We start from the raw sequence: 26,884 nt of genomic DNA, 5'->3' as shown, positions 1-26,884 counted from the left end.
TAGTTATAGTTAGGACCCCTTTTCCATAGGAAAACCTCAACATTCTATTTTGAATAACTTTGGCGCCGGTCGATGAATCCTCGCGAATTTCTCAAAATAGGTGGGGCGCTACGCTCCGCTCCTACCCTGAAAGTCTCGGGGGGATTCGTCAAGCGGGGGCTGAGATAAAAGGGGGGTCCCAAAACGCGTTTTTCCCATGCATTTTTCCATAGGACCTTTAGAACGAGCTACAGCCCGAACGGCTGAACAGAATTACTAGAAATTTGGCAGAGAGGTAGTCCCTAGGTCAAGGAAGTGCCTTTTGTAGGTTTGGTGTAAATCTGTTCAGTAGATTCTGAGAAAATAGCCTTTAAATCAATATATATCTGAGCCCGCTTACGGTACGCTTACCGTACGCTTACCGTAAGCGTACGGTGGCGTGCGCGAGCGCGATTCTGATTGGCTCTTAGATCTTAGTAAACATTCGAATCGGCCGAAACCAGGAAGCGGCGTCCGCCATTTTGTCTCTCGCATTGAGAGTTATTTCTCAAACTTGATGCCCAAAAACATGTTACGGGGCATTTTTGACAACTCCCTCCCACACAGTCATGTTGAGGGAGTCCCCAAACATCCCCCAAGAGCAAAAACGGTTTTTATTTTTTTTTCGGCAATTTCGCCGAGTACGCTTACCGTACGCTTACCGTAAGCGTACGGTAAAAAAAAAAAAAAACACTATCCACACTTACCCCACCCCCTGTGCTTTTGGTGGCCGGAGGCCACCAAATGTACAGGGCTTATTAATAGGTAAAAAAAAAAAAAATTTGGCAACATGAAATTATAAAATCGAAATAAAAAAAACACTATCCACATTGACCCCACCCCCTGTGCTTTTGGTGGCCGAAGGCCACCAAATGTACAGGGCTTATTAAAGTTGATAAAAACCATGCACGGAACGAACTGCGTTAAGTGGGCGCGCACGCCTCGAATGGCGTAAAGTAACTTAGCATTTAAAAAACCGTACAAATTCACTGAAAAAACCATAGGTTTCACACACGTTATAGTTAGGAATTAGCATTTAAAAAACCTTGCAAATTCACTGAAAAAACCATAGGTTTCACACATGTTATAGTTAGCGGAAATTTTACTGATAAAAAACCAGTGAAATTGCCCCGTTATAGTTAGTGCTGGCAACTATAACTCACGCGACCGCAATCTTCTGCTGATGACATATGTGTCTTTATGAAAAAAAAATATTTGTAATATATGTATAGCTAAAAATGTATGGAAGAAGACATGGGCAAATAAGTGTCTAAATACAGTATTAGCATCAGCAGAGGATTGCGGTCGCGTGAGTTATAGTTGCCAGCACTAACTATAACGGGGCAATTTCACTGGTTTTTTATCAGTAAAATTTCCGCTAACTATAACATGTGTGAAACCTATGGTTTTTTCAGTGTATATATATATACACAGATATATATATATATAATGAGCAATAATATCCTTATGAGGGGAACACTTTAGTGCTGGTGCCGGCGTCGAGGAAAGGACCCGTCCTCGTTTGAAATTCCAAAAGCAAATGAAGAAAAACGCCGCACTCGCTCCAGTGTAGTCAGTTGGTGTTTATTGACTACATAGCTCTTCACCATTAAGTCCAAACGGATTCTTGGTTTTGAACCGTATTATAAGTTTGGATTCTAGTCGTCGTAGTTTTTGAGTTCTATTGCCTCCTCTTTCATGATTTGGTATTGATGCTAGACCTGAATATTTAATGTCTAACCAAATGTAAGGCTTGCAAAGTGGGAAGAAATCTACGAACGATCAAAGACCCCAAAGGCCAAACTTTTGAAATCAAGGGCACCATCACCTGTGAATCCCAATTTGTCGTATATCTAATTGAATGTTGCTGTGGCCAACGATACATAGGATCAACAATTTGTCCATTGAAAAAACGCATATTGGAACATATTCGAGCGATTCAAAATAAAGATAACACCTACGCAATAGCAAAGCATATCCAGCAACATCAGGGCAAAACTTGGTTTCTGATAAACAAAACCAAGAATCCGTTTGGACTTAATGGTGAAGAGCTATGCAGTCAATAAACACCAACTGACTACACTGGAGCGAGTGCGGCGTTTTTCTTCATTTGCTTTTGGAATACAGATATATATATATATATATATATATATATATATACAGATATACATACATACACGCACTGTCCCACCTGAAGCCACCAAACTGCTAACTGACCTGTTTAGGCTTTAAAAACCATCCAAAACATGTCGACCCTTGGACTAGGGAAGCATTAACTCTCCTGAGATGTCCACTTTTAGTCTGTCCACTGGGTCCCCATTATTAAAGTTGCCTAAGAAAGGGGACACCAAGAGGCATTTTAACCTTTCCCACTTTCACGGGTCCCTTACTTATAATTTTGAGTAATATCAAAGTGGTCCCCACAAAAGGGGTTGAGCCCACGCGGTACACAATTGAGTTTACCAGGTGAGGTTTCGATGATGAAGCATGCCACATAGAAATATGCAGGGGTGGCTCCTCCGTTGGAGCAGGGGAGTGTCACCACACTTCAAATCCCCCAAAAACCCAAAGATAAAAAATAAAATAATGATACTTTTATAACCATTTTATTTTTCATCCCCCGTCCTGAACAGAGCGTCAGGACGGGAGCGGACCGCTGCTGAGTGACAGCAGCAGAGTTGAGGGTGGGCTGTCTATGCACTGTTTAAAGTGTGCATGTCTTTTTGCTGGTCATCTTGCAATGGTCAGCCACACATGCTCACTTTAAACATCTCTGGATCACTTTAAACAACTAGAGCAAGTGCATCCCTCCAGATCGCTGTGGAGCGCCGAGTGAGGCCGCTCCCTACAATTAGGCTGCATGAGAGCAGTGCCAGGATTGGTAAAGAGAGAGTTGCTGCATTCAGTTCCTGAGAGGACCGGAGAGGAGGGCAATGTGTTTAGTAAGTTTCATTTATTTTTATTTTACTCTGCACACACCCCTCCCCCAAACTGTCTAAAAAGACATAATCAATTTTGATTGAAGCATTTTGCCCCATTGTACATTGATGTTCACCAAAGTCTCCTGTGTCCAATGGCCTGCACTTTGACCTAGCTTTATGTTTTATCCAGTAAAACATTCAGAGTAGGTGAGGTTAACATAATTGAAGTATGTAGGTCTGGCTCACTGTTTGAATGCTGCAAGACCTAGCTATATAGTTGCTGGTGGCATACAGGAGTGGGGGCTTCTTTCTACTCAAGCGGAGCTGAAGAGTTAGCCTGCTCCCCTTGGAACATATCACAAATTATAGACTTTTTAATGCTTTACAGTTAATGATAATATAATTAAATCTGTGGCGTTTGGTACTGGTGTATAACACTATCTCCACCAATATTGGGTGAGAATCTCTTTCAGCCCCAGGTGTTCGGATGTGTGTGATCGCTTTGACACTGATGAATGGATGAATGTCCCATATACTGGCCATTGCACCGAATCGGCCCTACTTGGGGCCATTGAATGTCTTAGGCAACAGCTAGACTCCGATGGTACTGCCGCTCTCATTCTGCTAGACTTAAGTGCGGCATTCCATATGGTGTCACACTCCATCGTGGCAGACCGACTTGAAGCCTCAGGGATTGATGGTTTGGCCTTGAGGTGGCTGATCACTTTTTTAAAAGATTGCACCTTTCCGGTCTTCTCGAATAACACCAGATCAGATCCCTTAGCATTAGCTTCCAGAGTGCCTCAGGGATCGATTCTAAGCTCCCTCCTCTTTAACATCTATGTTCGCCCTCTGGCAGACATTGCTGAGAAGTCTGGACTGACCATCTTTTCATTTGCAGACGATCCCCAGATTATTTTCTCACTTTCAGCTGCTCAGCATCAAGATCCCTCCCTGCTCCAGCTTGCCCTGAGAAATATCTCCCTGTGGATGACCAGAAATGCCCTGAAGCTGAATGGCACTAGAACTGTGGTTCTTTTTCTGGGCAACAACTGTTTGGAATCAACCACTGGTCTGATACTCTTGGACTATTACCTGCTTCGGTCCCTAAAGTTAAGAATCTGGGTTTTATCATTGATAACAATCTCTCCCTCAAACCTCAGGTGTCTAGGGTCACTGTGACCTGCTTCGCTGTTCTCAAGTGACTTAAACAGATCCTCTGGCTAATTTCACCAGCAGCCCGGAGAACGGTAATGCAGGCTTTGGTGACATCCAGACAAGACAACTGCAGTGTTTTGGACTTGGATCTTGAGCCTCAGGCCATCATCTGCAAATCATATAGAATGTGGCTGCGCACCTCCTTTTTCGGCTGCCTAGATATGCCTCAGCTTCACCACTACTTCATAAACTCCACTGGCTAAAGGTAAACAAGCGCATCAAATTCAAGGCTTTGTGCTCCATGTTCCGGGCCAAACTTGGCTTGGCTCCCTCTTACATCCAAAGCCTTGTGAAACCCTATGTGCCTGCCCAACAGCTGAGATCAACCAGCCTCTCGCTGTCTCTGTGCCCAGGTTCTGCCTTGATCCCATGAGAGGCCGCTCGTTTTCTTACTTGGGCCAAAAACTCTGGAACTCTCTCCCAATTGAGCTCAGGAACCATCACTCTCTGCTACCCTTCCGTAAGAACCTAAAGACTTCCTTTATAGCCACCAAGTTTAAATCTATATCCTGGGCTGCTGTCTAGCAGCTTGTGGCTTGCCTGCTGTCTTGTCCAGTGCCGGGAGACCCTGTTTGGTAGCTGTGCGCTCTATAAATCCATAAATAAATATAAATAATATTAAGCATTTTTTCCAGCACTTGATAAAGTAACCTCTATTAAAATGGCTTCAAGACCATTGTTATGATTATCATATCCGGCAACAGTAGAAAATGACAACCCAAATTAATTAGCCACTAATACCAAAACCCCAATAAAAGGTAAAGGATCTGAGTTAAGGATAAATGTTTCTGGCCCTCCATCTTTGGAAACTTGAGCTATCTGAAAGCAAAAAAGAAACATAAATACATTCAGCTGGCATAGAATGGACTGTCCACTACCTGGGTACAGGTATCAGTGAAAAGAAACCTACCAGTTAAAAGCTGTTGTGTGATGTTGAAGAACAAAGTAGAAGTAGATCACAGAGCTACGGTCTGGAAAAGCTGTAGCTTGATTTGCTGTCAAAGGTGCAAAGAATGTTGCAGAATCGTATCAAAACTCGAACCAAATGGGTGATTTTTCAATTTGTTTCAGCTCTGTATTTATACTGAGGGACTCAGACGTAATAGTCATTTAACTACAGGACAGAGACTGCACTCCTCGCCACAACAGACGACACCCGCTCCCTCCTCGACTGGGGAGGGACCATAGCCCTCATCCTACTAGACCTCCTGGCCTCCTTCGTCACCGTCTTCCACTGCACCCTAATCACAAGACTCCACAACACTGGCATCCTTGACAAGTCTTTGGACTGGATCCACTTCATTCTCACCAGCCGGACCCAGTGAGTCAGCCTACTGCCGTTCCTCTCAGAACCCATGGAGATCAGCTGTGGAGTATCTGAGTATCCCAGGGTTCCACCCTAAGCCCCGCCCTCTTCAACGTCTAAATGGCCCTCCTCGCAGCCATCGTCAGAGCACCAGACTCAACATCGTCTCCTACGCTGACGACACCCTGCTGATCCTCTCCCTCACCAATGAACCCACAGCCGCCAGAACCAATCTCCACAGTGGAATGAAGGCCTTTGCTACCAGGATTAAAAACAGCTGCCTCAAGCTCAACTCGGACAAGACCGAAGTACTCATCCTGTGGTGCCCACCCCTTCAGTTGGGATGACTCTTGGTGGCCAGCCGCTCTGGGATCTCCCCCCACTCCGATGGACCATGCACGCATCCTCGGGATCATACTGGACTCATCACTCACTATGAACCACCAAATCAACGCACTTTCCTCAGCCTGTTTCCACACGCTCCGCCTGCTTCAAAAGACATTCAGATGGATCCCCACAGAATCCGGTCGCCCATGCACTCATCACCAGCAGACTCGAGTACGGCAACGCACTCTACGTCGGCGTCACCCAGACACAGCTCAGATACTACAGACCTTCAAAAATGCAGCAGCCAGACTGGTCCTCGACATCCCCCAATGTAGCCACATCACGCAACACCTCTGACAACTCCACTGGCTTCCAGTCAACAAGAGAATCACTTTCAAACTCCTCACTCACGCCTGCAAAGCTCTGCACGATGAAGGACCAGCATACATGAACCACCGCTTCACATTCCACGTACCCGCCAGACAACTTCGTCCTCCCAACTCACCCTCACCTCCGTCCCCAGGATCCACAAGACCAGAACAGGAGGAAGGTCGTGCTACATTGCCGCCAAGACCTGAAACACCCTACCCCTACACCTCAGGCGATCCCCATCGCTGACCCAATTCAGGAAGGACCTCAAGACCTGGCTCTTCGAATGATCCTCCACCCAGTCCGACCAGCAGCCCCCTCTCCTCCAGCACCTTGAGACCCTCACAGGTGAGTAGCTGCGCTATGTAAGTCTCTGATTGATTGACTGATTAAAACTTGTATTACAGGATATTTCCAAGAGAGCATACCTAGTGGAATAGAATCCCTGCTAAAGCGCATGATCAGTTGACCCAGTAGAAAGCAGTGTACTTCATAGTGTTGAGGGCTTCTTCACCCTGGAAAATGTTGCCTGCAGTTGTGTCTTTGTTAACAGACATGGACACTCAAACTATTTAAAATAGTGTCTTCAGTACTATTTTTAGTACAAGTTATGAGGATTTGATCCTGGTGTTTCTTCAGAAAGAGAGACTTGATATTGTAGAATAGATTCTTTAGTAGGAGTCATGGTATTTTGATCTTGCAGACCACCATTTTCAGTTCTGTCTTTGGTTAGCGTGATGAGTGCGTTACCTTGGAGACTGGTGACTCTAGTAGTGTCTTTAGTGAGAGTGTTGATTCATTGATCTTGGAGGGTGGTGTCTTCAGTAGCGACCATGGGATTCGCTGTAGTAAGAGTCAGCAGCACTTGTCCAGAAATGTACAGGTTATTTGTTAGTGTCTTTAGTAGGAACCATGGGCATTTACTTTTGGAGTGATGCCTTCATTAGTGTCTTTAATAAAGGGCATGGACGCTTCATCCTGTAGAGTAATATCTTCAGTATAAAACACAAGCACTGTGTCTAAGTGTTGTAGGCATATTGAGGATTAATTCCTTGTGTCTTCTATGTGTATCGTGCATCTTCCTATAAATATGGAGAGTTGGGCAGCTACTATACACAGTAGAAAGGTGGCAAAGTATATGTTAGAATCAATCATAGAAGGTTTGGTCCTGGAATGGTTCTGCATTTTTAGCATCCATTAAACCATCGGTATAAAACATAGGTATAGTAGTGCCAGATCCTTGCAAAGATTCCAGGATAACCACTGATATTGTGAGTTACTTCAATTTAATTAATATTAGAAATATTTTTCTTATGTGGATGTCATGAGAAATTGACAATGATCCAGCCCTCAGTACCTACGTAGGACACATTTGTATTGGGGGTGTGTTAATAGGATGGCTACTACCTAATGTGGTGGAAACCACAAAGTCCCTTTTTTTCTTAACTAAGTCTTGCATCAGCAAAAGACAATCCAGGATATCTCCTTTTGCTTAATTACATCTGGTTGAGTTTTAAGGCCTATTGTGAAATCATTCAATGGGGTGACTCTTAAATGCCGGAGGTCAGCTCACCCTGAACGCCCCGTTGCCCCTAGTTCCCCCCCTAGCAGAACCTAGGGTTATGTGTGTGTAGATGACTCCAAAATGCCACCAACGGAGATGCTAGAACTGGTAAGACTGCCAGTATTTGATGTGTGTGAAACTATAGAAGTGTAATGAAGACTTGATGTTAATGATCTGAAACACCTTTGACGATAATTATTCACTTTATAAAATCCCTTACACAGCACAATACAAAATACTTTTTGGTATCATAGTTTCACAGAAAGACCCACTTAAATCACTCCTAACAATAAATACCATGCACTTGCATTCTTCCGTTCCGTTTTTCCTTATGAAAGGAGAACGCAGCAATAGACACTTTTTAACAATAAAGTTTTATTGAATTTTGGGCAAATTCGCGTGCACAGTATAATGAAGGGGCATTAGTTTAGTACATAGTGTCAGCGTCCACTGCTCAGTCTTGTGAAACGGAAATATAAACAAGTATTATAAAAGCACCATAGATGTATCACATCTCATTAGAACAGAAATGTGAAAATTGGGTAAAGGTAAGCAAAAAAACATTATGTACAGAATCCGTCCTCACATAAAGAGGTAAGCAGTATTCTAGGAAAACCCTAGCAATAATCACAACTGAGAATAGGTAGTGAAACGAATCAAGTAACTGTCCGTAAAGCAACCCAGAACAACACCCGCTCCCTCACTCTCGTGTCTAAACCCCCCGCTGGCACATAAGAATTCCATCAGAAGGAAAGGGATGTGTGCATGTCCGAGTCGTGACCTCTCATCAGCTAGGGTGCTTCCACGACGCGCTGCACCTATGCCAGGGGCTATACAGTACAACATGTGGGCCCGTCTCCCTCAAATCGGATAACATAGCAGGCCAAGCTCTCAGGTCATCTTCAAGTCGGTCATCCCGTTGTACGTGTCTCATACGTACGTCTTCGGCAGCCGCCCACTCAGAGATATTACTCAGGCATCTCGGGTATGTGGGGGGTAGTGGGCATAGGCAGCCCATCGCTATACGGCGTTTCGCCAGAACCAGGCCAAGAAACGAAGAAGAACGAATTTTCTGTTCAGTTTTTTTTTTTGTGAAGAATGCAGTAGGCCCAGTAACTACTGCCAAATCTCTAGTGGCACTGCCCAACCCTAGGCCTTATTCAAATTGTGTACTATAGCCTGCCAGAAAGAGGACAGAGATGGGCACGACCATACTACATGAATGAAATCTGCCTCCGGGGGCCCCACATCGCACACTGCAGTCGGACCTGGCAGGATATATATCATGCTAGGTCTGCGGAGTGAGGTATACTTGGGGTATAAAGTTATTTTGTAAGAGTTTGAATCTAGTGTTGGACCTAACCGTCCGCACTCCCTCATGTATTGTAACCTAATCCTTAGTGGCGAGGAGTTCCATCAGTATGTTGTCCCATTTGGACTGTATGCTAAGTGGTTGAAGTGGCAGGTCATCACGGAGCACCCTGTAGATATGTGAAATTAATGTATGCCCACCGGCCATATCTAGTAACATCATCAGGGTGTTCGATTGAGGAGGTGCCTCAGGGAAGGTCGGCCATACCGTACGAGCCATAGTCAATATTGTAATGTATTGAAGGTATTGTCCCGTTCCCAAAGAAAAGGAGGCTATGGCCTCGTCCCTTGTGATGAACTGTCCTCCGCGATATAGGTGGGATATAGGTCTCCCAGTGTATCACAGCCACCATCCTTCCATCGCTGTATCAACATCGAATCAGCAATTTGTAGGAAGAGTTGTAGCACCCAGATCAGCATGTCAATGGGCTGCGACGAAGCACTCTCCGAACCACTCACTCCGTAATACCCGCCACCAAAAGAATAATGTACTGAAGGATGGCGGGAGACTTGCCACCCTCTCATTAACAGGACTGGTATGGATTTCCCCCATGTATACCCTGCAAAAGTTGTTTCTCCCAGTTATCTTCTGGGTCAAGCAAATGAATCGCATGCTGAAGGTGCGCCGTCATCTAACACAATTACAGATGATGGACTTTGAGACCTCCCTGACCCAATGTTCTTTGAAGTGTACTTAGCTTGACCCGTTGATGTTTATGGCCCCACAGAAGATAAACTATAAAACTATTCAATGTGCTGAAATAATATCTGGGAATCTCATATAAGGTGCTCTGAGATGGTTAAAGACATTGCAGCAAGATGATCATTTTGACCAGGGCTATCCTGCCCACGAGGGAAAGCTGTAAATGCCTCCAAAAACGGACAGATGCTCGGAGCCCCTCCACCACCCTTCCTATTTTTAGAGTCAAATAAGTTGGAGCTGTCTGCATCAAACGCACACCAAAGGACCGAACGTCACCAGTCACCCAAGGTATCCCACCTCATGAAGCCCCCTCCCGGTGGCACCCCAATCAGTCTACCTAGTGGGAACAATTTGGATTTTCCCGGGTTGATGCGGAGTCCAGAGAGCTCTCCGAACTCATGCATGGCATTGAATAAAATGGGCGCTGAGCCGGATGCCACAAATATACCAGGGCATTGTCGGCATAGAGGGAGACCACGTGATTTTTCGGTCCCAGTGTTATCCCCCAAGGACCCACCATACATTGCACGTCCACTGCCAGGGGCTCCACAGCAAGGGCAAACAGAAGCGGGGAACGAGGAAACCCTTGTCTTGTGCCCCTACTCAGATGAAAGGGCTCAGAAACCATCCTCCTCTACCCCCAACCCTCCACCCTCATAGACGAGGCGACAATGGAGACTTGAAGGCTCGGGCCTTGACAGGTTGTCTCCAGCAGCTTTAATCCTGAAACCAAGAGTGGGACAGTGACCCTCCAATATGTCAGTTAGGGAAGAGCCTGCATTGAAGTGCTCTTGTGAATGGAAGGTTTTCATCAATACCGTACAGTGGCGGAGGTAAGGAGTACCCCAGAAGAGCTACCTGTACTGAAAATGATAACCCCCATTCCAGGGAATAGGGACACCCCAAAAAATTCTTAGAGGGGATCTCCATCAGCAGTGGAGCTGTAGCTTGAAAACTCGGTTTGCCAAAAAACTAGGTGGAAGTGATACCGGTGATCTGTAGTGAACAGAAGACTTTAAATGCATGCCCCATTCAGTAAAAGACCACCAATGCGTAGCTAATATGGTCATGTCTGCTGGCTAACGAACTTGGCATAAGCAATTTGTACATGAAGTTTTAATCCAGTGCAGTTGTTTTGACTAGGGGCTAGATTGCACCTGTGAATTATCAATTTTACACCAGGATTCAAGAATATTTTTCTGATATTTACCCTGGTTAATTAATGCAAAGTAACTTCTGTATTAACAAACTAGCCTGAAAACAAATTTGCACTGACTGGTCTGTGCAAGATGTATTTCTTATGCTGATTAGTCTGTGAAGTTTACATTTGCTCTAGTTGACCAGTGGAAATTTATGTTTTAGGTTCATATAAACAGTTTAGCTGTTTGCAGACATTGCTCACAATATGAAAAGAGTAGGCTTAGTGTCAGACCCCTTCAACCATTGGCCTACTTGAGCCAATCCCCTCAGCCAATGCCTTGAGACTGCACCAATTGCATCTTGGCCCAAAGCAATCTAGATCTCTCACCTCTACTACTGGCTGTCGAGTGTATAACCCTGCCCCCTTGGAAGTGGTTAGATTTCAATTCATGAAAAACTGTTTTACATCCGAAAAGTACACATAGTCATCACATTTTCTGTCATATCGATTTCTATAATCTCGTGCATTCCTAATATATAAACAACAAACCCTAGTTTTTTGTAATTTATTTTACTGCAAGACACATTGTTTTACTTTACGGAAAAACAAAATAATTGCTGGGGATGCCAAGGGTTGTATCTGGCGTTGTGTCTCCGACAGCCAGTTCCTCAGCATGCAGTGGCTTCTGGGATCAGGCCATTGATGAGATTCTGTGTGCTCGACAGCTTCCCTGCTCCTCTGCTACAAATCAGTGGCTCTGGTAAAGCAAATAGGTCTGGCTTATAACTAAAAATGCAACCCAGACCTATTGGTTTTGCCAGTGCTTGTACACTTTTGTGTGCACTTGTTGCTTTTGCAACTAAATGTTTTGGTTACTGGTGCAAACCGTGTAATCCAGGCATAGATGTGTAAAACATCTTAGACCCAGACTAGTAGTATTTTTTCGTCTCTAGTGAGTTTTTGTGTGAAAGCAAACTATAAATGGATTATCCGGAACAAGCGTTGCTGTTAACAGCACTAGTTGAAACAGATTGGACATGGAGATCCAGTAATAACTTGGAATCAACCCCAAGCCCTGGGTTCTCCACAGAGGATGCCAGAATTTGACAAGTCCCAAGTGTCTCTGTCAAAACTTAGAAGACCGTTGACCAGCGAGGTCAGTAGAGAGCAGCAGAATAAAAACGAAGGAGTGCAGGAGGAAGGGGGAAGAAGATTCCTATTTACCTGTTGCCCTCTTTTTAGGTCTCGCCTGACCCAGCGCATGCGCTGGACTGGCGAGACTTTTTGTGAGGGCTCCAAAAAGTGCTACCAGGCCAGCCTAGAGCTACAGTGCATGTGCGCGGGCGCGCGCGACGCGCTTTACCGCGATTACTTTCACTTTCGCGCCGCTTTGATGTTTGATCGTGATCGCGATCACTTTCGCGGCCGCATGGCCGCTTGGCATAGCCAATAGGTCTCGTTTTTTGGACCTTATAAGTATTTAGTTATGCAACTGTTGCAGGGCTAAACACGTATAAGGTCCCAAAGGCGAGACCTATTGGCTATGCCAATGCTTGTTTAGGTCTGTTCTAGAGACAGCCCAAGCTTTTGTTACCAGCCTGATATAATCTTAAAAATTGATAAATAGAAAACACATGGTTACGTACTCAAAGGGAGCTTGTTCAGCTCTCCAATGGTTTGTTCAGTAGCCCTTCACATTTGCCTCTGCCCACCAGAGCAGGGTTTTTCTTTAGTTATCCTGTGTCAAGACACAGGATAACCAAAGAACAACCCTGAAAGTTACAATAATTTCAAGTCAGTGGTACTTTTTCTTTGAGCCAATAAGAATATTTTTTTTCTGTGATGTTCATTAAAACAAAACATGTTTTTTCTGCCTGTTTTATATGCAGCTTACTACTGAGAAGCACCTCTTACTGATCTATTAAAATTATATGCAGTGGTCAATTTTTTAATTAAAATTTTTATTGCAAACCTATGCCTCTGCGTTTTGGAAACAACATGTTTTGTTTTTTCTTTCTATTTTTTAGCTTATGCCTCTAATTAAAATAATTTTAAAAATATCAATGGCACCAGCTTGCCAGTACCAGGTCTATTGTCTAAGCCAATGCTTGTTTCTATTGCTTTTCAGGTTATGGTACACCCTACCTCATTGTTGAGAGTTTTTTGCCTAATTTTAAGACTAGAAATGGCATGTTTTCAAGCAGATTCACCAGTTTGAATATGTCAAGTTGCTGAGTTCGTTTCATTTTAACTTTTAACTAAGGAATGCCATATTTTGCTGAACTTTTTACCTTTAGTAAATAGATTTCCATCTGAGGAGTCTGTGGTCTGTGAAACTTGTATTCATGTCTTTCCTTCCCCATAAAATGTAAGTGCTGCAAACAGCAGGCGCCTGACCAAGACCACAGCTGAGCTGTCTTTGTTTCTTTCGCACATTATCACCTTCTCATTGTTCCGTTCTGATTTCTGCAGGAACACACCAAACATGAGCTGGACGCCTGGAAAATCGTCCGAGTGAGCGAGCATTTTCGAGTTATCGCTCTGGGACTGCCAGTGCCCAAGTACACGGGAAACCCGCTAGACCCGCCCCTGCGCTCCAGGTTTCAGGCCAGAGATGTTTATTACCTTCCTTTTAAGGTGAGAATTTTTGCATGGTTTTTTAAACTCGTCTGCTGTGGATTAACAGTTATTTTTTATTAATAAACGTTAAAGAGACACTGACGCGAGAAAGGATGTGTGGAATATTTATTTGGCCCCTTTCATAAATGATCCATGGCTGGTGTGCCTTGAGGGTTGCCTCTTTCGGCCAGGGTACCCATGCCCTTCAGTGGTTATAGAGCGATCGTCCCAGAGGTCAGATCTTCAGCTCGAGCCTATGCTTGGACTAAACTGGGCATTCACATTCAGTGGAAGTTGTTACCTGCTGCACCCTGGTTTGTTGAGACTCCACATAGGGCGCCCCGATCCAGGGGTGCCGGGATGACATTTAAAGCAGTGAATGCTTTCCTGTTGCCCCGGTTAGAAGTTGTAAATTTCACTTGAACAAAAGTCCGAGTGATAGGACCTAGATGGTCCAAATTGTGATTGAAAAAGCTCAGCAGGCAATGTATGTGATAAATAACACACACCAATGGTGCACAATTGGCGCACTGTTCACTTTTGCCAACATACTAGACCGAGTCTTCCTAAAATAGATTGCCTGATTCCATAATGGAGCTGCCTGCATTCTTCTGAGTTTCTGCCTCTGGGACCCCATCTTTCAAACACTGAAATTCCGTCACTGGACAGTAGTGGCCCTGTATAATTCCAGTGTGTACGAACCAATCACAGAGGCCTTCTATACCTGAGGGCCCATCAATTTTGCAGCCAAAGCTAGTAGACCATTCCCCGAGAGAACACTGCTTTTCTAGTTCAGTGTTGCCGTAAATCTTTTTTGAGGAGGGGTGGCAGAGCTTTTTCAGTCTTGGCACCAATAAAATGGAACTTGCAGGCAATCTTCATTCTAACTAAGATAAAGCCACCTTCCCGTTTTTATTTTGAGGGTTCTAGACTATATCCATAATCCATGGCGAGAGTGTAGCACTGTACATGTTACAACAAAAATTAAGAGTAGCTAAACAGCCTGGCTACAAAATACCATATTTAAGAATGTTAAAAGATAATTTGAATACCCTAAAGGAAAAATACAATGTTAGTAAAAGAAAATACAGAAAAAAGATGGACATACAGAGTTCTGGCGAGATTAGCTCTTATTCTCAAAAAGTAGGAAAGATTAGGTGGAAGAAATTCGTTTTAAGTTTTACTGAAACTGGGATAGGGTTGGCCAAGCTGAATCTCTAAAGGTAAAGAGCTCCAGAAACAAGATACTGGGGAAGATAAGGCCTGAGTGGTCTACGTTTTGTTAATAAGATAGGTGCTGGTTTCTGACTCTGTTGAGCCACCAGATATCTTCAGTTTCTCTGTCAGACATTCAGAATGGGCATTGTTTTTTTATTTATTTTATTTTAACTAGACCCTGGAAGGGTATCAGAGCGCTTTACAAATGTTACATCAAATAGGTAGAGTGAAAAGCTAGGAACATGTATAACAGTAAAACATAGGTGTTGTCGGTTCTCGTTGTAGATCACATCAAATGGATAGAGTGGGAAAACAAAACTGGGAACATATATATGAGTAGATCACAGAAGAAACATAAAGGTTGTCAGTACTCCTTGTAGATCCGGAGGTATTCAAGATTGCGTTATCCATTCGCACTTAGAGTCAAGCGCAGATCCTGGTAGGTTAGCTGCATCTAATTAGTATTGAACTAGCTCAAGAATTGGTAACAGGGTAGAGTTTTGTTCATCAAAAGTAGTTTGACTTCTTTTTTGAAGGAAGTGATTGAAGGGTTTATTCTGGTTTCCGGGGGCAGAGCGTTCCATATCCTAGGTGCTAGACTGGTGAAGGTACGGTTGTATGTTTTCTTTTTTAGAAATTCTTGAGGTTTTAACAGCAAGGTTATGGTGCGTCTCGAAGTTCTGCCACCGCCTGATAAATCCCGTTTATTGGCTAGATACTTTGGTGTGTTGAAGTGCATGGCTTTGTGTGTCATGCAAGCAATTTTTAGCTGTGTTCTTGCCTCATTTCAGTTCAGTGCATTTAGGTCACGGGTGATGTGGTTGTTCTTTTTGTGATGAGTCTTGCAGCCGCGTTGAGGGAAGTTCTTAGTGGAGCCAGTCTGGATCTCGGCAAACCACATAAGGTTATATTCCCATAGTCTATTTTGGATATCACTAGAGCTTGCACGGCCGATTTGAGGTCGTCGGCGGTGAGGAAGAGTTTTAGGTTTCTAAAAATTTTCATATGAAAGTTTGCTCCTCAGGAGGCTGTGCTGAAGTGTTCCTGAATGGTGAGATTCTTGTGGAGTGTTGTTCCCAGTGATCTAGTGGAATCTATGATGTGTGGTGTGCAGTTGAAGGCTGTTAAGTGTTTCATCCCATTTTCAATGTCGCTGTGTTCTGTGGTGGGGAAATTAGGAGAAAATCAGTTTTGAGCTTGTTGAGTTTGAGGTGGTTTTTTGTCAGCCAGTTATGGGTTTTTTGCAGAGTTGTGTTGAGTAAGCGGATGTCATCCAGAGATGATATTTTTAGGTGTAGTTAAGTATCTTCCGCATACATGTGGTAATGAACATTGGAGGGTTTCAGAATTTTGGTTAAGGGCTCCATGAATAGATTGAAAAGGGTAGGTGATAAGGAGTAACCTTGAGGGATTCCCAGGGTGACCGGCGTGGTCGTGGACAGCGATTGGTTAATCTTGATTCTTTGAGTTCGGTTGTCTAAGAAAGAGGCGAACCACTTTAGGACAGCACCAGATAAACCCATTCTGTGTTCAAGTAAGTCCAGGAGACTGTTATGTTTGACCGTATTGAAGGCTGAGGATACGTCTAGGAGGATAAGGAGGCAAGATTTGTTTTGTTCTAGTATTCTGAGCGTATCATCGACAATGTGTGTCAAGGCTGTTTGCATGCTGTGGTTCTGTCTGAAGCCTGATTAGTACTGGTCAATAAGGTGGTAATTATCAATGTGCTGCATATTTGGGAATGGACGCATTTCTTCAGTAGTTTTGCTAGGATAGGAATAGTGGATATTGGACGGTAGTTATCTCGGATTGTGTGGTCTGCTGTAGGTTTTTTTAGAATGGGGGTTACCTGTCCTGCTTTTAGGCAGTTCAGAAGTGGTCCTTGTAGTAGATTCACTATGTTTGTCAAGAGGGGTATAAGAGAAGTTTTGATCTCACTGAAGATGTTGGCGGGAGGAGGGTCGCAGGAGTGATTTGATGGTTTAAGAGTTGTTAAGATCTTGAGGATGGCATTTTCATCAAAGGTTTTGAAAGTGTTCCAAGATGCATTATTTTTTAGGGTAAGTCTGTGTTGGTTGGGGGGTTGTACACCCGGCGGCGTGTGAGGGGTGAGTGGATGTAACAATGTGAGTTGTTCCTTTGCTGTTTGGAGTTCATTGTCTATCTTTTTAGATTTATCCAGAAAGTAGGAGGAAAATGTGTTGCAGTTTGGTTGCGAGTTTGGACCTAATAAGGAGGAGTTGGGTTGTTGAGAGGATTGATGTTTGATCATTTCGAATAGTTTTGTTGGGTGATTTCTAGCATTGTTTAGTTGATCTTTGAAGAAATTCGCTTTTGAGATTCTAATGTGTTTGTTGTAGATGCTCCTCCTTAATCTTAGTTGCTTAAAGTGCTCTAGGGACAGTGAGGATCTCCATCCCCGTTCCGCTAGTCTCAGGTTGCGTCTTTGATCATTTAGGCTTTCATTGTACCATGGTTAATTCTTTAAAAGTAAGGCAGCAGATTTTGAAGGAGATGCGTAGCTGCAATGGATCTGTAAGGGAATGGACTTATATGATTAAATGACCTCTGACCAATAGAGTGGCATAGTGGAGTGGACAACATTCTTTAAAGAAAGAAGAGTGACTGGAGTTGAGAGATGACAAATGATTGAAGCTTGGAATGGAAGACAGGGGCAGATAGAAAGAGTTTGATCCTTCTAAGATAGAAGGAGCAAACTGACACCCATTTGCTGATGTGAGCCTCAAACGAATCTTGTGTGAAACCCAGAGCCTTCACTGTGGTAGAGCCAGTGGTTTAGGTGTTTAGATCACATGAGGGAGAGGGCAGGAGTAGGGTGTGATGGATAGTGAGGGTAAGGTCATTAACAGAATTACGTCTTTGCTAGATAAAGTTTGAGGAAGTGATAGTAATTCAACCCTGAATAGCACAAAGGCCCTCACCAGGCAGTGAATTTCTGTGTTTGCCCATCCTAAAAAGAGATTTAGGTGTTGTCAGTGTAATGGTGTTTAGTGACATTTGAGTTGTTAAGTAGATCTCCAGCAGTTCCGTATAGGAGCTAAATAAGGTGGAGGATTTGCATCAACCCATGTTCCCCCCCAAAACAGCTCAGGACTCTGGTAAGTCCTGGTGCTTCCACTAGAATATACTGCATATTTACAAAAAAGCAGGTGAGCCAATCCAGGGCTTTACCCAATATCCCTGTGTGGGTTATCTGGATGGAAAGGAAGGTTCTGTGATATACCACTTCGAAGGTCACTGAGAGGTCAAGAAGGACCAGAAGACAGACCCCACCCTTTTTGAGCATACAAAAGGCACCATCCACCTGAATAATAAAGTTCTCAGTGCTACACCAAGGATAGAAACCAGACCTGCTGGGGCAACAACGTTGGGGAAAAGACAGAGGCAGCTGGGATTCGAGAATGGCACATTGTTCAATCACTGCCTAAGACCTGGCTGTTTCTAAAGTAATGCAAAGGCTATTTGAGGAATAACTTAATGTAAAATAACATAATGATTCTGCAGACAATTTATGGCAAGAGTTTCAGCCGGATTTTCACCTTTGCAAATGCCTTGTAAATCTGACCTTCCATTGTCTTCATTTCATAAAGTGCTGTTTGACTCTCACTTTGACCTGTGACACTAAAGGCAGGATCAAGAGTGAAATACTGAATGATCATCAACTTTCTACAAATGTTGCATATGTGTATGTGTAATGGAGATCAATGGGATTGGGTCCTTATTACACCTATCGCACGAGAATGTTTAAGTTTACACAACATACTCTTTCTGCAGCTCTTTCAACTGACCAAAATACAATAAAAATTGATTTGTAAAAGTGGTTAAATGAAGTAAGAGCAGGTTACCCTAAAGAGCCAGCATGGTAGACTGATCACTGCAATGCACGCAACAAACCAAATGTGCATGAAGCACATACACCAAGGTATGATTAGGTTCTGTAATGTACCAAGGCTTTGAAGTGGTTTCTGGGAATTTAGGTAGCATCATGTGGGCGGGGTAACCAGGTCACATGTTCACCATATTTTATTTGTAACTACTTTTTAGGTCTTGCAGACCTGTGTTGCAGCGCGCATGCGCTGCTCGCGTCTGTGAGACATATTGTGGTTGAGTATTTTTCAGAAGGGGGCTTGAAGCCCCGCCCCTCATTTTCATTGGGTAGCGTCACCATTTATGGTAAACGGTGTCTTCCCATTGAAAATGAGGCTTCTGTGTTACCGCCCTTTGTCCTTTTGGGCGGCCCATACGGACTGGCTTGCCTGCTTCACAGCTGTTGTGAACACTTTTCTTATCTGCCTGTTTATTTAACAAGCAGATAAGAAAAGTCTTCACGACGGCTGTGAAGCAGATGAGCCACGGCGCACAGGCATTCCAGAGGGCACCTGTTCCCAGCACTTCTCCCACTTGTTAATCTTTCGCCTTGGCTGCGTTTGCTTTGAGACACGCCAGGCTTGTAACGTGCACTAACGGGCGCGCACTCATCTCTGGCCCCCACCTCTCCTTATACAGCGCCTTGTTTTTAATGGTCATCAGCTGTTCAGAACTCCAGCTTATGCTTAAATCTGCTTTAAAGCTCTGAACCCTTTAATTTTGTTGCCTTTTAACTCCAGACTGTAGTGCCTTCCCCTGTCTGGCTCCCACACACCACCCCCATTGCTCATCTCCCCGTGGTGACGGTCCTGCAGGAATATCCTGGTGCAGCGGCGCAGCGTTTATTTTGGGGGTTGGGATTGTGTGATGTTCAGATGCGAGCGGTGCCGGCTATTTGCAGTGCCCTTAGCGGTGCAAGGGGAAGCGAGGATGGGGGAGTGCCATGCAGTTCTGTCGAGCTGTTTTGGGAGAGGGTTGTATATTGGTGCTTAACAAAGGCAAACTCTGATTTCTGCATCACTGCGCGGTGCCCAAGGGCGTCAGTCCCTCCGTCACTGGCTCACCTCTCCTTGCGTGATGCCGAGGTCGGGCCCTAGACGGGCCCCAAAGCTGCAGACATTTTAAGAAACGCTCTGGATGTATGAATCTAAAGCGACCCGTCACTGGAGCAGCCCCGCAGCCGGAAGCTTGAATATGCAGATGAGGTCCCGCAGCTCCGCTGGCAGGTTTCAGTGCAGCCAAGAGAGAGCGCGTGCATTTCGGAACATTCCGAATACAATATACCGCCACGCGGGGTGTGTGAGCGCTCTGGCATAAGCAAGGCACATGGAGTCCCTTTAAATAAAGAGCAGAAAACATCCCTCCCAGACCCCGAGATCATGGACGCTCTTGGCAGCTGAAGGGAAGGTTGTTAATAAGGGCACCCCTGCCATGCCACTACGGCGAGGGTCACCCGCCGCGGCCTCTCCTTCTGTGCCCTCTCCCACTAGCATGCACCCCCTGCGCCTCCTCGCCCATCTCGCTAGCCACATCTGCCCTTCCTGCCGGCTTCTCGCTCTCTCAGCCCTCGTTTGCCCCACCTCTCTCGCTTCCCTTCTGAGCCCCCTATATGTGTATCTCTCTCCCCTCTGCCCTTGCTTCCTTCACCCCTCTCTATCTCGTTCCACTTCTGACGGCGTGTGCACATCTCTCTCCCGCTGCCCTGGTTTCCATCTCACCCTCTTTTCCGTTCCACTTCTGGCTCCGTGTGTGTGTACGTCTCCCTTCCCTAGATTCCGTCTCCCACTCGCTATCTCGCTCCACGCCTGACCCCCTTGCGTGTCACTCTCTCTGCTCTTGTTTCTGTCTCCCCCTTGCTTTCTTCCCCCACTTCTGAACACCTGTGTATCTCTCTCTGCCCTGTTTCTTTCTCTCTTTCTGACCTCCATGTGTGTCTCTCCCTCTGCCCTTGTTCCCCTCCCACTCACTATCTCGCTCCACTTCCCCGTGTGTCTCTCTCTGCCCTTGTTTCCACCTCCCCTGTCTCTCTCTCCCCTTCTGACCTCCATGCGTTTCTCTCTCTTTGCCCTTGTTTCCTTCTCTCTCTCGCTCGCTCCCCTTCTAATCCTTGTGTGTGTGTCTCTCTGCCCTTGTATCCATCTCCCCCTTTCTCTCGCCTCCCTTCTGACCTCCAGCGGTGTCTCTCTTCCTTTGCCCTTGTTTACTTCTCCCCTCACTATCTTGCTCTACTTCTGACACCTTGTGTATATCTCCCTCCCGCTGCCCTGGTTTCCATCTCACCCTCTATTCCATCTCCACTTCTATGTGTGTGTACGTCTCTCTCCTCTAGGTTCAGTTTCCCCTCCCTCGACGCCTGACCCACGTGTGTCACTCTCCCCCTCTGCCTTGTTTCCGACTTCCCCGCTCTCTTCTTTCACTTCTTCACTTTGCTTGAGAAAAATACAACCTTTCAGTTCACTCCTAACATTCTGAAACTAGCATTGAAAATGCAATAGGTCTCGCCTTTTATTAAGTTAAAGCCATTTGCTTTGCTATACAATACCATTAGCAAAGCAAATGGCTTTAACTTAATCAAAGGCGAGACCTATTGCATTTTCAATGCTTGTTATGGGTATGTGACTGAACAATTTGTTTATATGGAGGGTGTCCCAGTGGAAATGACTGTGGGTTCTTTTCTTATGTTAGCAGGTTGAGTTTGGGATACAACTGAAGGGATTGCTAGGTTATGTACCATGTGAACATTCAGCAAAATATATTATTAAAATTCCAGTTTTTATATAAAATCGTATGTGTATCGCTCTGTACTCTTCCTCCTCTTGTTACCTCATTAACATCCTAACCCGTTATTTGGTCGCACCCAGCTTTTGGTTTTAATGGTGTCACTCTTTCCTTCACCGCCCACAGACACTTTACCAGATAAAGACTGAGCTCCACATATACAGCCTAGTGTAGGCACTAGGACAGTGCGTTGGGTGTAAGGGCCTTCCACGGCCATACTTGATCAGCTGCCTTTGTTACCCTGCCCTCAGTGGTTGTTCATTAGTATCAACCAGTACTGCAGCCAGAGGTGGGTGATCCTTGTTCGTGTGGAAGTGGCGGGCTGACTCTGTCAGAGTTCTGGCTGCTTTCATCAATGTTCTTTCTGGTGGTCTCTCTTCCTTTGCAGCTGTGTGCTTGTGTAAGGAGTCAACCACTGAATTAAGATTAGGGCTGTTGATTTTCACCGCTGTGTATTGATTTGACCTCTACCTTTTTCAGTATTAACCATAAAAGTAGAACTGGTAATAAACCAATGGTCAGGTAATGAAAGGTGATATTTTCTTCTCTTTTTAGGACCAACTGACTCTACTGTACTCAATTGGATCAAATGTTTCTGCAGAAAGGTAAATGTTAACTTTGATAAAGGTTGCCTCATTATATCCCATGTATAGGTATTTCATTACTTCTTTTTGTGAATAATTAAATGCTCCTTTCACTCTAAACCACGGAAATGCTAAGTAGTTTGTGTTGATTCAGGTCATATCTTATTTTCTTTGTATTCAGGAGTCACTTCGGTATGAAGCAGCTCCTCTGTCTGTAGGGAGAATCCTCCTGCCATGATCTTTGGGAGCCCTGACGTAACGGGCAATACATTGCGAGGGCTCTGCTGCCTTCTTGTAATTGTGACCCGGCTAGAATCAAGCTGTGGCAACACCTTGAGAGTAATTCCCATATTTCTGCAGCTTTTTTCTGAGTAGGGAGATCCACCTGTCTTAGCCACATGGATGTCTGGGACAAGGGGTGGAACCCGGACAGAACCCATACAGTGCTCAGTCTCCATCATCTAAGTAAGGTTATAGTCTAGTTTAGGGCATTCAACGTGCTATGTCATGAGACATTCACATATCAGACACTCATGTGAGCGACATGTTACTCCACTGGCGGCGTAGAACCCATCTGGATTATTGACTGGACGGTCGAGCTGTAATACAATACAACTTGTACACTCGTGGGAGCCGTAAAAGCGTGGGGGGACTGAGGCCTACACACCCCATTTTTGAATCGCGGTGCTGGGAATCGGCGATAGGTGGGAGCACACTGGGGCTGTCGTCAGGAGACTGAGAATCACCAACAAATTGATGTGTATGATGGCAGTTTGTATTTTGTGCTTTTCGATTAAGTGCTAATAAAAAATAATTTAAACAAAAAGAAAGAGGGCAATCAAATCCTTTAATCAAGAGGGATGAGATAGACTTATGGCTCACTCTGCTTAGAGAACAATACTATTTTTAAGGCTGCTTTCAGTAGATCACAGTGAGATAGTTGCTCCGCAACTTATGAAACTCTGTCCAATTATCAGGATGTCATCAAATGAATTAGTACTGATGCCCCACAAATATCAGCTGCACAACAGACAATAGAGGTGGCCACCTTCTGAATGCACTCACCAAACAAGTGTTTTTATGGACTGGTCCAGAAGCATGCAGCCTAAACTTCACCACACTAAGGTATATTGACACTTTAGTGTAATTTTTGCACGAAGCTGGTAGCTTCATCCCATGTCCTCCTCAACCAACCAGCCACATACTCCCAAATTCTGAGCCAGCAATTTCTCTTGTCCAGAGCAAAATTGCTACTGCAATTTCTTATTGGTATGATAAAACTAACCTATCTCTCTGCCTTCTTAGCCTCACCCTTGTTTCCTGGTATTGGGTGAACAAGCTGATACTTCTGCGTGATAACAGGAAGAGGTGACATTGAAATTAGCATTTTTTATGAATGCTTGGCTACCACAAGTTAGTTATTCCATTGCTAACATTTCTGAAGCATTATGCTCGATACTCAAGTAGTCAGAAGTATCTAGAAGACCTGTCTAATTATGAATGAGATTTTTTTAGAATGATTGAGATTTATAAAGTTCAAATGACCTCTCAAAGTCTTCATAGTGCTTTCATTGTCTGCTTTAATGCTAAAAAAACAAATTCTCAAGCTTATGCTCTTCTTTGCCGTGGACTAGCCCAAGGCCACTTGTGAGAGATACCATGCCCCTTTCTGTCACTTTTGTTTGCTCAGTATTATGTTATGGGTGCCCTCAAACCTGTCCTCAAACATGTTCAAGTGTGATCCTATACCAGGGCTCCGATGTAATCCTTCTTTCGGTAACTCTTTTTTCTCTTTTTACTTAAAGATTCTCAGATTTTTCTAATTTGTATGATCAATACACATGGTCTGTAGTGACTCAGCATTGAAAATCTTTAGCGAGAGATGTCTTCGGTCATGTTTTTTAAAATGTAATTTATTGCAACGGCACAAACATTTTACCACAAAATTCTATTGTCGCCAAAGTGACATGTTACAGAAGCACTTGTTTGTTCGGAAGGGATCATAAGGAGGGGGTTACAGAATTTGTGGGCGACAGTTGTTTAACTTAGACAGGGCAATCCAAACAAAAGCCTCATTCATACATATTTACATTAACAAATGCACTGAGAAGGAGAGGATTGTGGGTAAATAATTATTAGGATTCACTTAACATGAGGTGATGTTAGCTGCAGCTGCCGATCGCAAGATGGCAAACCATGCTCCTGGTAGCTGTCTGCATATAATTAGACTATTGCCCCCTCTCAAAGCCCGCTTTATCCTCGCCTGTTCTGCCCGTTCCTCGGGTGAGGATGGTTTTTTGGGTGAGTGACAAGGGTTTCTTCCGGTGGCCTCATGCCGCAAGATCGCAAACCATGCTCCTGGTAGCCGTCTGCATATAATTAGACTATTGCCCCCTCTCAAAGTCCGCTTTATCCTTGCCTGTTCTGCCCGTTCCTCGGGTGAGGATGGTGTTTTGGGTGAGTGACAAGGGTTTCTTCCGGTGGCCTCATGCAGTCCCTTTCCTGTGGTACTTGCCGCAGAGGTGTAACTGCTAAAGGACGGCTGGTTCCCCCGTGGGGGGGGCAAAGTTAAGGACTCCGCAGTAACGGTGCCACCCGGCCCGCACAATACTATGTTGCACTAGTGCAGGCACCCGGACGGCGGGCTCGCCTGAAGGCTTAAATAAAGGAGCGCAAGACCGCTCGGGATCTTGACTCATACATAATCACAAGTGTATGTGTCCCCTTACTTGCTGCGACCAACGTCAGAGGCCTAGCCTCAGTTCAGCCCCTGTCCAGCCCGACCTGGACATCACATTGGCGACGAGGCGAGTCCTACCCACGCCTCTGCCGCGTCTCACCTGTGTTGGCAGCCTCCCCTGTCGCCATGGTGCGCGGCCACTGCCGTGGTGTCCGGTGCGGAGACGACGTCCGGATGAAAGAGCCCGGTGCGTGCTGTCTCAGCGGGTGCCCATCCCGCACTGCGAAGCTGCCGGTAGCCCTGATCCGCTGCGACGGCTCAGCGGGAAGCGAAGAAAGCAAAACTGGCGACAACCGGTGCTGGGTGATGCAGGTGAGGCCAAGCCCGTCTTGCGTGCACACCTGCCCGGCCAGGCTCAGCGCTCCCACTGCCACGTGGTCGAGCCTGCAGCCCCTGCTAGTGAGTGCCCGATCCGGCCAGGAGCATCGCTCCCACTAGCACGTGGTCGAGCCTGCGGGCCCAGCGAGTCAGTCAGTGCCCTCACGCTGTGCTGATCACAGGCCAGCAGCAGCAGCACATTCACGCGCCCAGAACAAGCACTGGCAACAGCAAGGGTGCCTATAACATACCTACCCAGAACAGTGAACAAGCACTGGCAAGAGCAAGGGGGAAGATACCCTACTCCAGGATTCTGCCTGTTCAGCACACACTGCACGGAGGCCACCTAGACACCCCCCATCAAGCACTGGCAAGTGCAACAGCACTGAGGTGGACAACGTGAGTGTGCCATCCACACCTTGCCCACGGCTACACCCCTGCGTGCACGGCAGGTGCCGCTCTCATCCAGAGGCATTCAGCTTGAGCAGCCATGAGCGTCCCCAACACAGATGGAGCTGGTGCTCCTGTGCCACAACAACAGGTCCCACTACAAGCACCACTGCACGTGCCACCAGGCCATGCCACGGCAGCCCCCCCTGCCCCCGTGGCAGACATGGCGGCAGCGCATTGGAAATCTTGGATTGGTTGCCTGGATCATTATTTTGTGGGCATGAGAGAGACAGATGGTCGGGTAAAACGGTTGCTCCTTATGTGTTACGGAGGAGAGGAACTATATGACTTGTTCGAAACCCTGCCGAACGCAGGGGCTGGCGAAAACTACGATGAAGCGGTTGCAGCCTTAAACAGGCATTTTGACCCTCAAATAAATCAATCAATCAATCAATCAAGGCATTTATACAGCGCACTACTCACCCGGAGGGTCTCAAGGCGCTTGGGGGGGGGGTGGGGTGCCGCTACTGCTCGAACAGCCAGGTCTTGAGCTTCTTCCTGAAGGAGAGGTGGTCTTGGGTCAGACGAAGTTCGGTCGGGAGGGTGTTCCAGGTCTTGGCGGCCAGGTAGGAGAAGGACCTTCCTCCAGTTGTTGCTCTTCGGATGCGGGGGACGGCGGCGAGGGCGTGGTTGGTCGATCGGAGGTGGCGTTTAGTAGCGTAGAAGTTGAGGCGGTTGTTGAGGTAACTCGGGCCTTGGTCGTGTAGGGCTTTGTGTGCGTGGGTGAGGAGACGGAAGGTGATTCTCTTGTTGACGGGGAGCCAGTGCAGGTCTCTCAGATGTCCGGAGATGTGGCTGCGTCGGGGGATGTCGAGGATGAGTCTGGCTGAGGCGTTCTGGATCCGCTGGAGTCTCTTCTGGAGCTTGGCGGTGGTTCCGGCGTAGAGGGCGTTGCCGTAGTCCAGTCGGCTGGTGACGAGTGCCTGGGTGACCGTCTTCCTGGTCTCGGTGGAGATCCACCGGAAGATCTTCCGTAGCATGCGCAGGATGTTGAAACAGGACGCGGAGACGGCGTTGACTTGTCTGGTCATGGAGAGGGAGGAGTCCAGGATGAAGCCCAGGTTGCGTGCGTGGTCTGTCGGTTTCGGTGCGGTGCCCAGGGCGGGGGGCCACCAGGAGTCGTCCCAGGCGGAGGGCGAGGAGCCCAGGATGAGGACTTCCGTCTTGTCTGAGTTCAGTTTCAGGCGGCTGGTCGTCATCCACTCGGCTACGTCTTTCATCCCTTCGTGGAGGTTGGTTCTGGCGGCGGCGGGGTCGTTGGTCAGGGAGAGGATCAGTTGGGTGTCGTCGGCGTAGGAGATGATGTTGAGGTTGTGTTGGCGTGCGATGGCCGCAAGGGGGCTCATGTAGA

At 45.9% G+C, this 26,884-nt stretch overlaps 1 protein-coding gene across 1 annotated transcript in view; it reads left to right on the top strand.

The window, feature by feature from the left end:
• The window catches only part of VWA8 (von Willebrand factor A domain containing 8), a 1,291,603-nt gene that overhangs the window by 275,271 nt on the left and 989,448 nt on the right, over nucleotides 1-26,884 (top strand). The window contains exons 6-7 of the mRNA XM_085621802.1: nucleotides 13,411-13,575; nucleotides 21,997-22,046. Of these exons, the coding sequence (XP_085477928.1) occupies nucleotides 13,411-13,575; nucleotides 21,997-22,046 (215 nt within the window). The remainder of the gene's footprint in view (nucleotides 1-13,410; nucleotides 13,576-21,996; nucleotides 22,047-26,884) is intronic.

The sequence above is a fragment of the Triturus cristatus genome, chromosome 8 (assembly GCF_964204655.1).
Source record: "Triturus cristatus chromosome 8, aTriCri1.1, whole genome shotgun sequence".
Taxonomy (NCBI): Eukaryota; Metazoa; Chordata; class Amphibia; order Caudata; family Salamandridae; genus Triturus; species Triturus cristatus.
The sequence above is the reverse complement of the archived record's forward strand: the minus strand, read 5'-3'. Positions and strand labels throughout refer to the sequence as shown.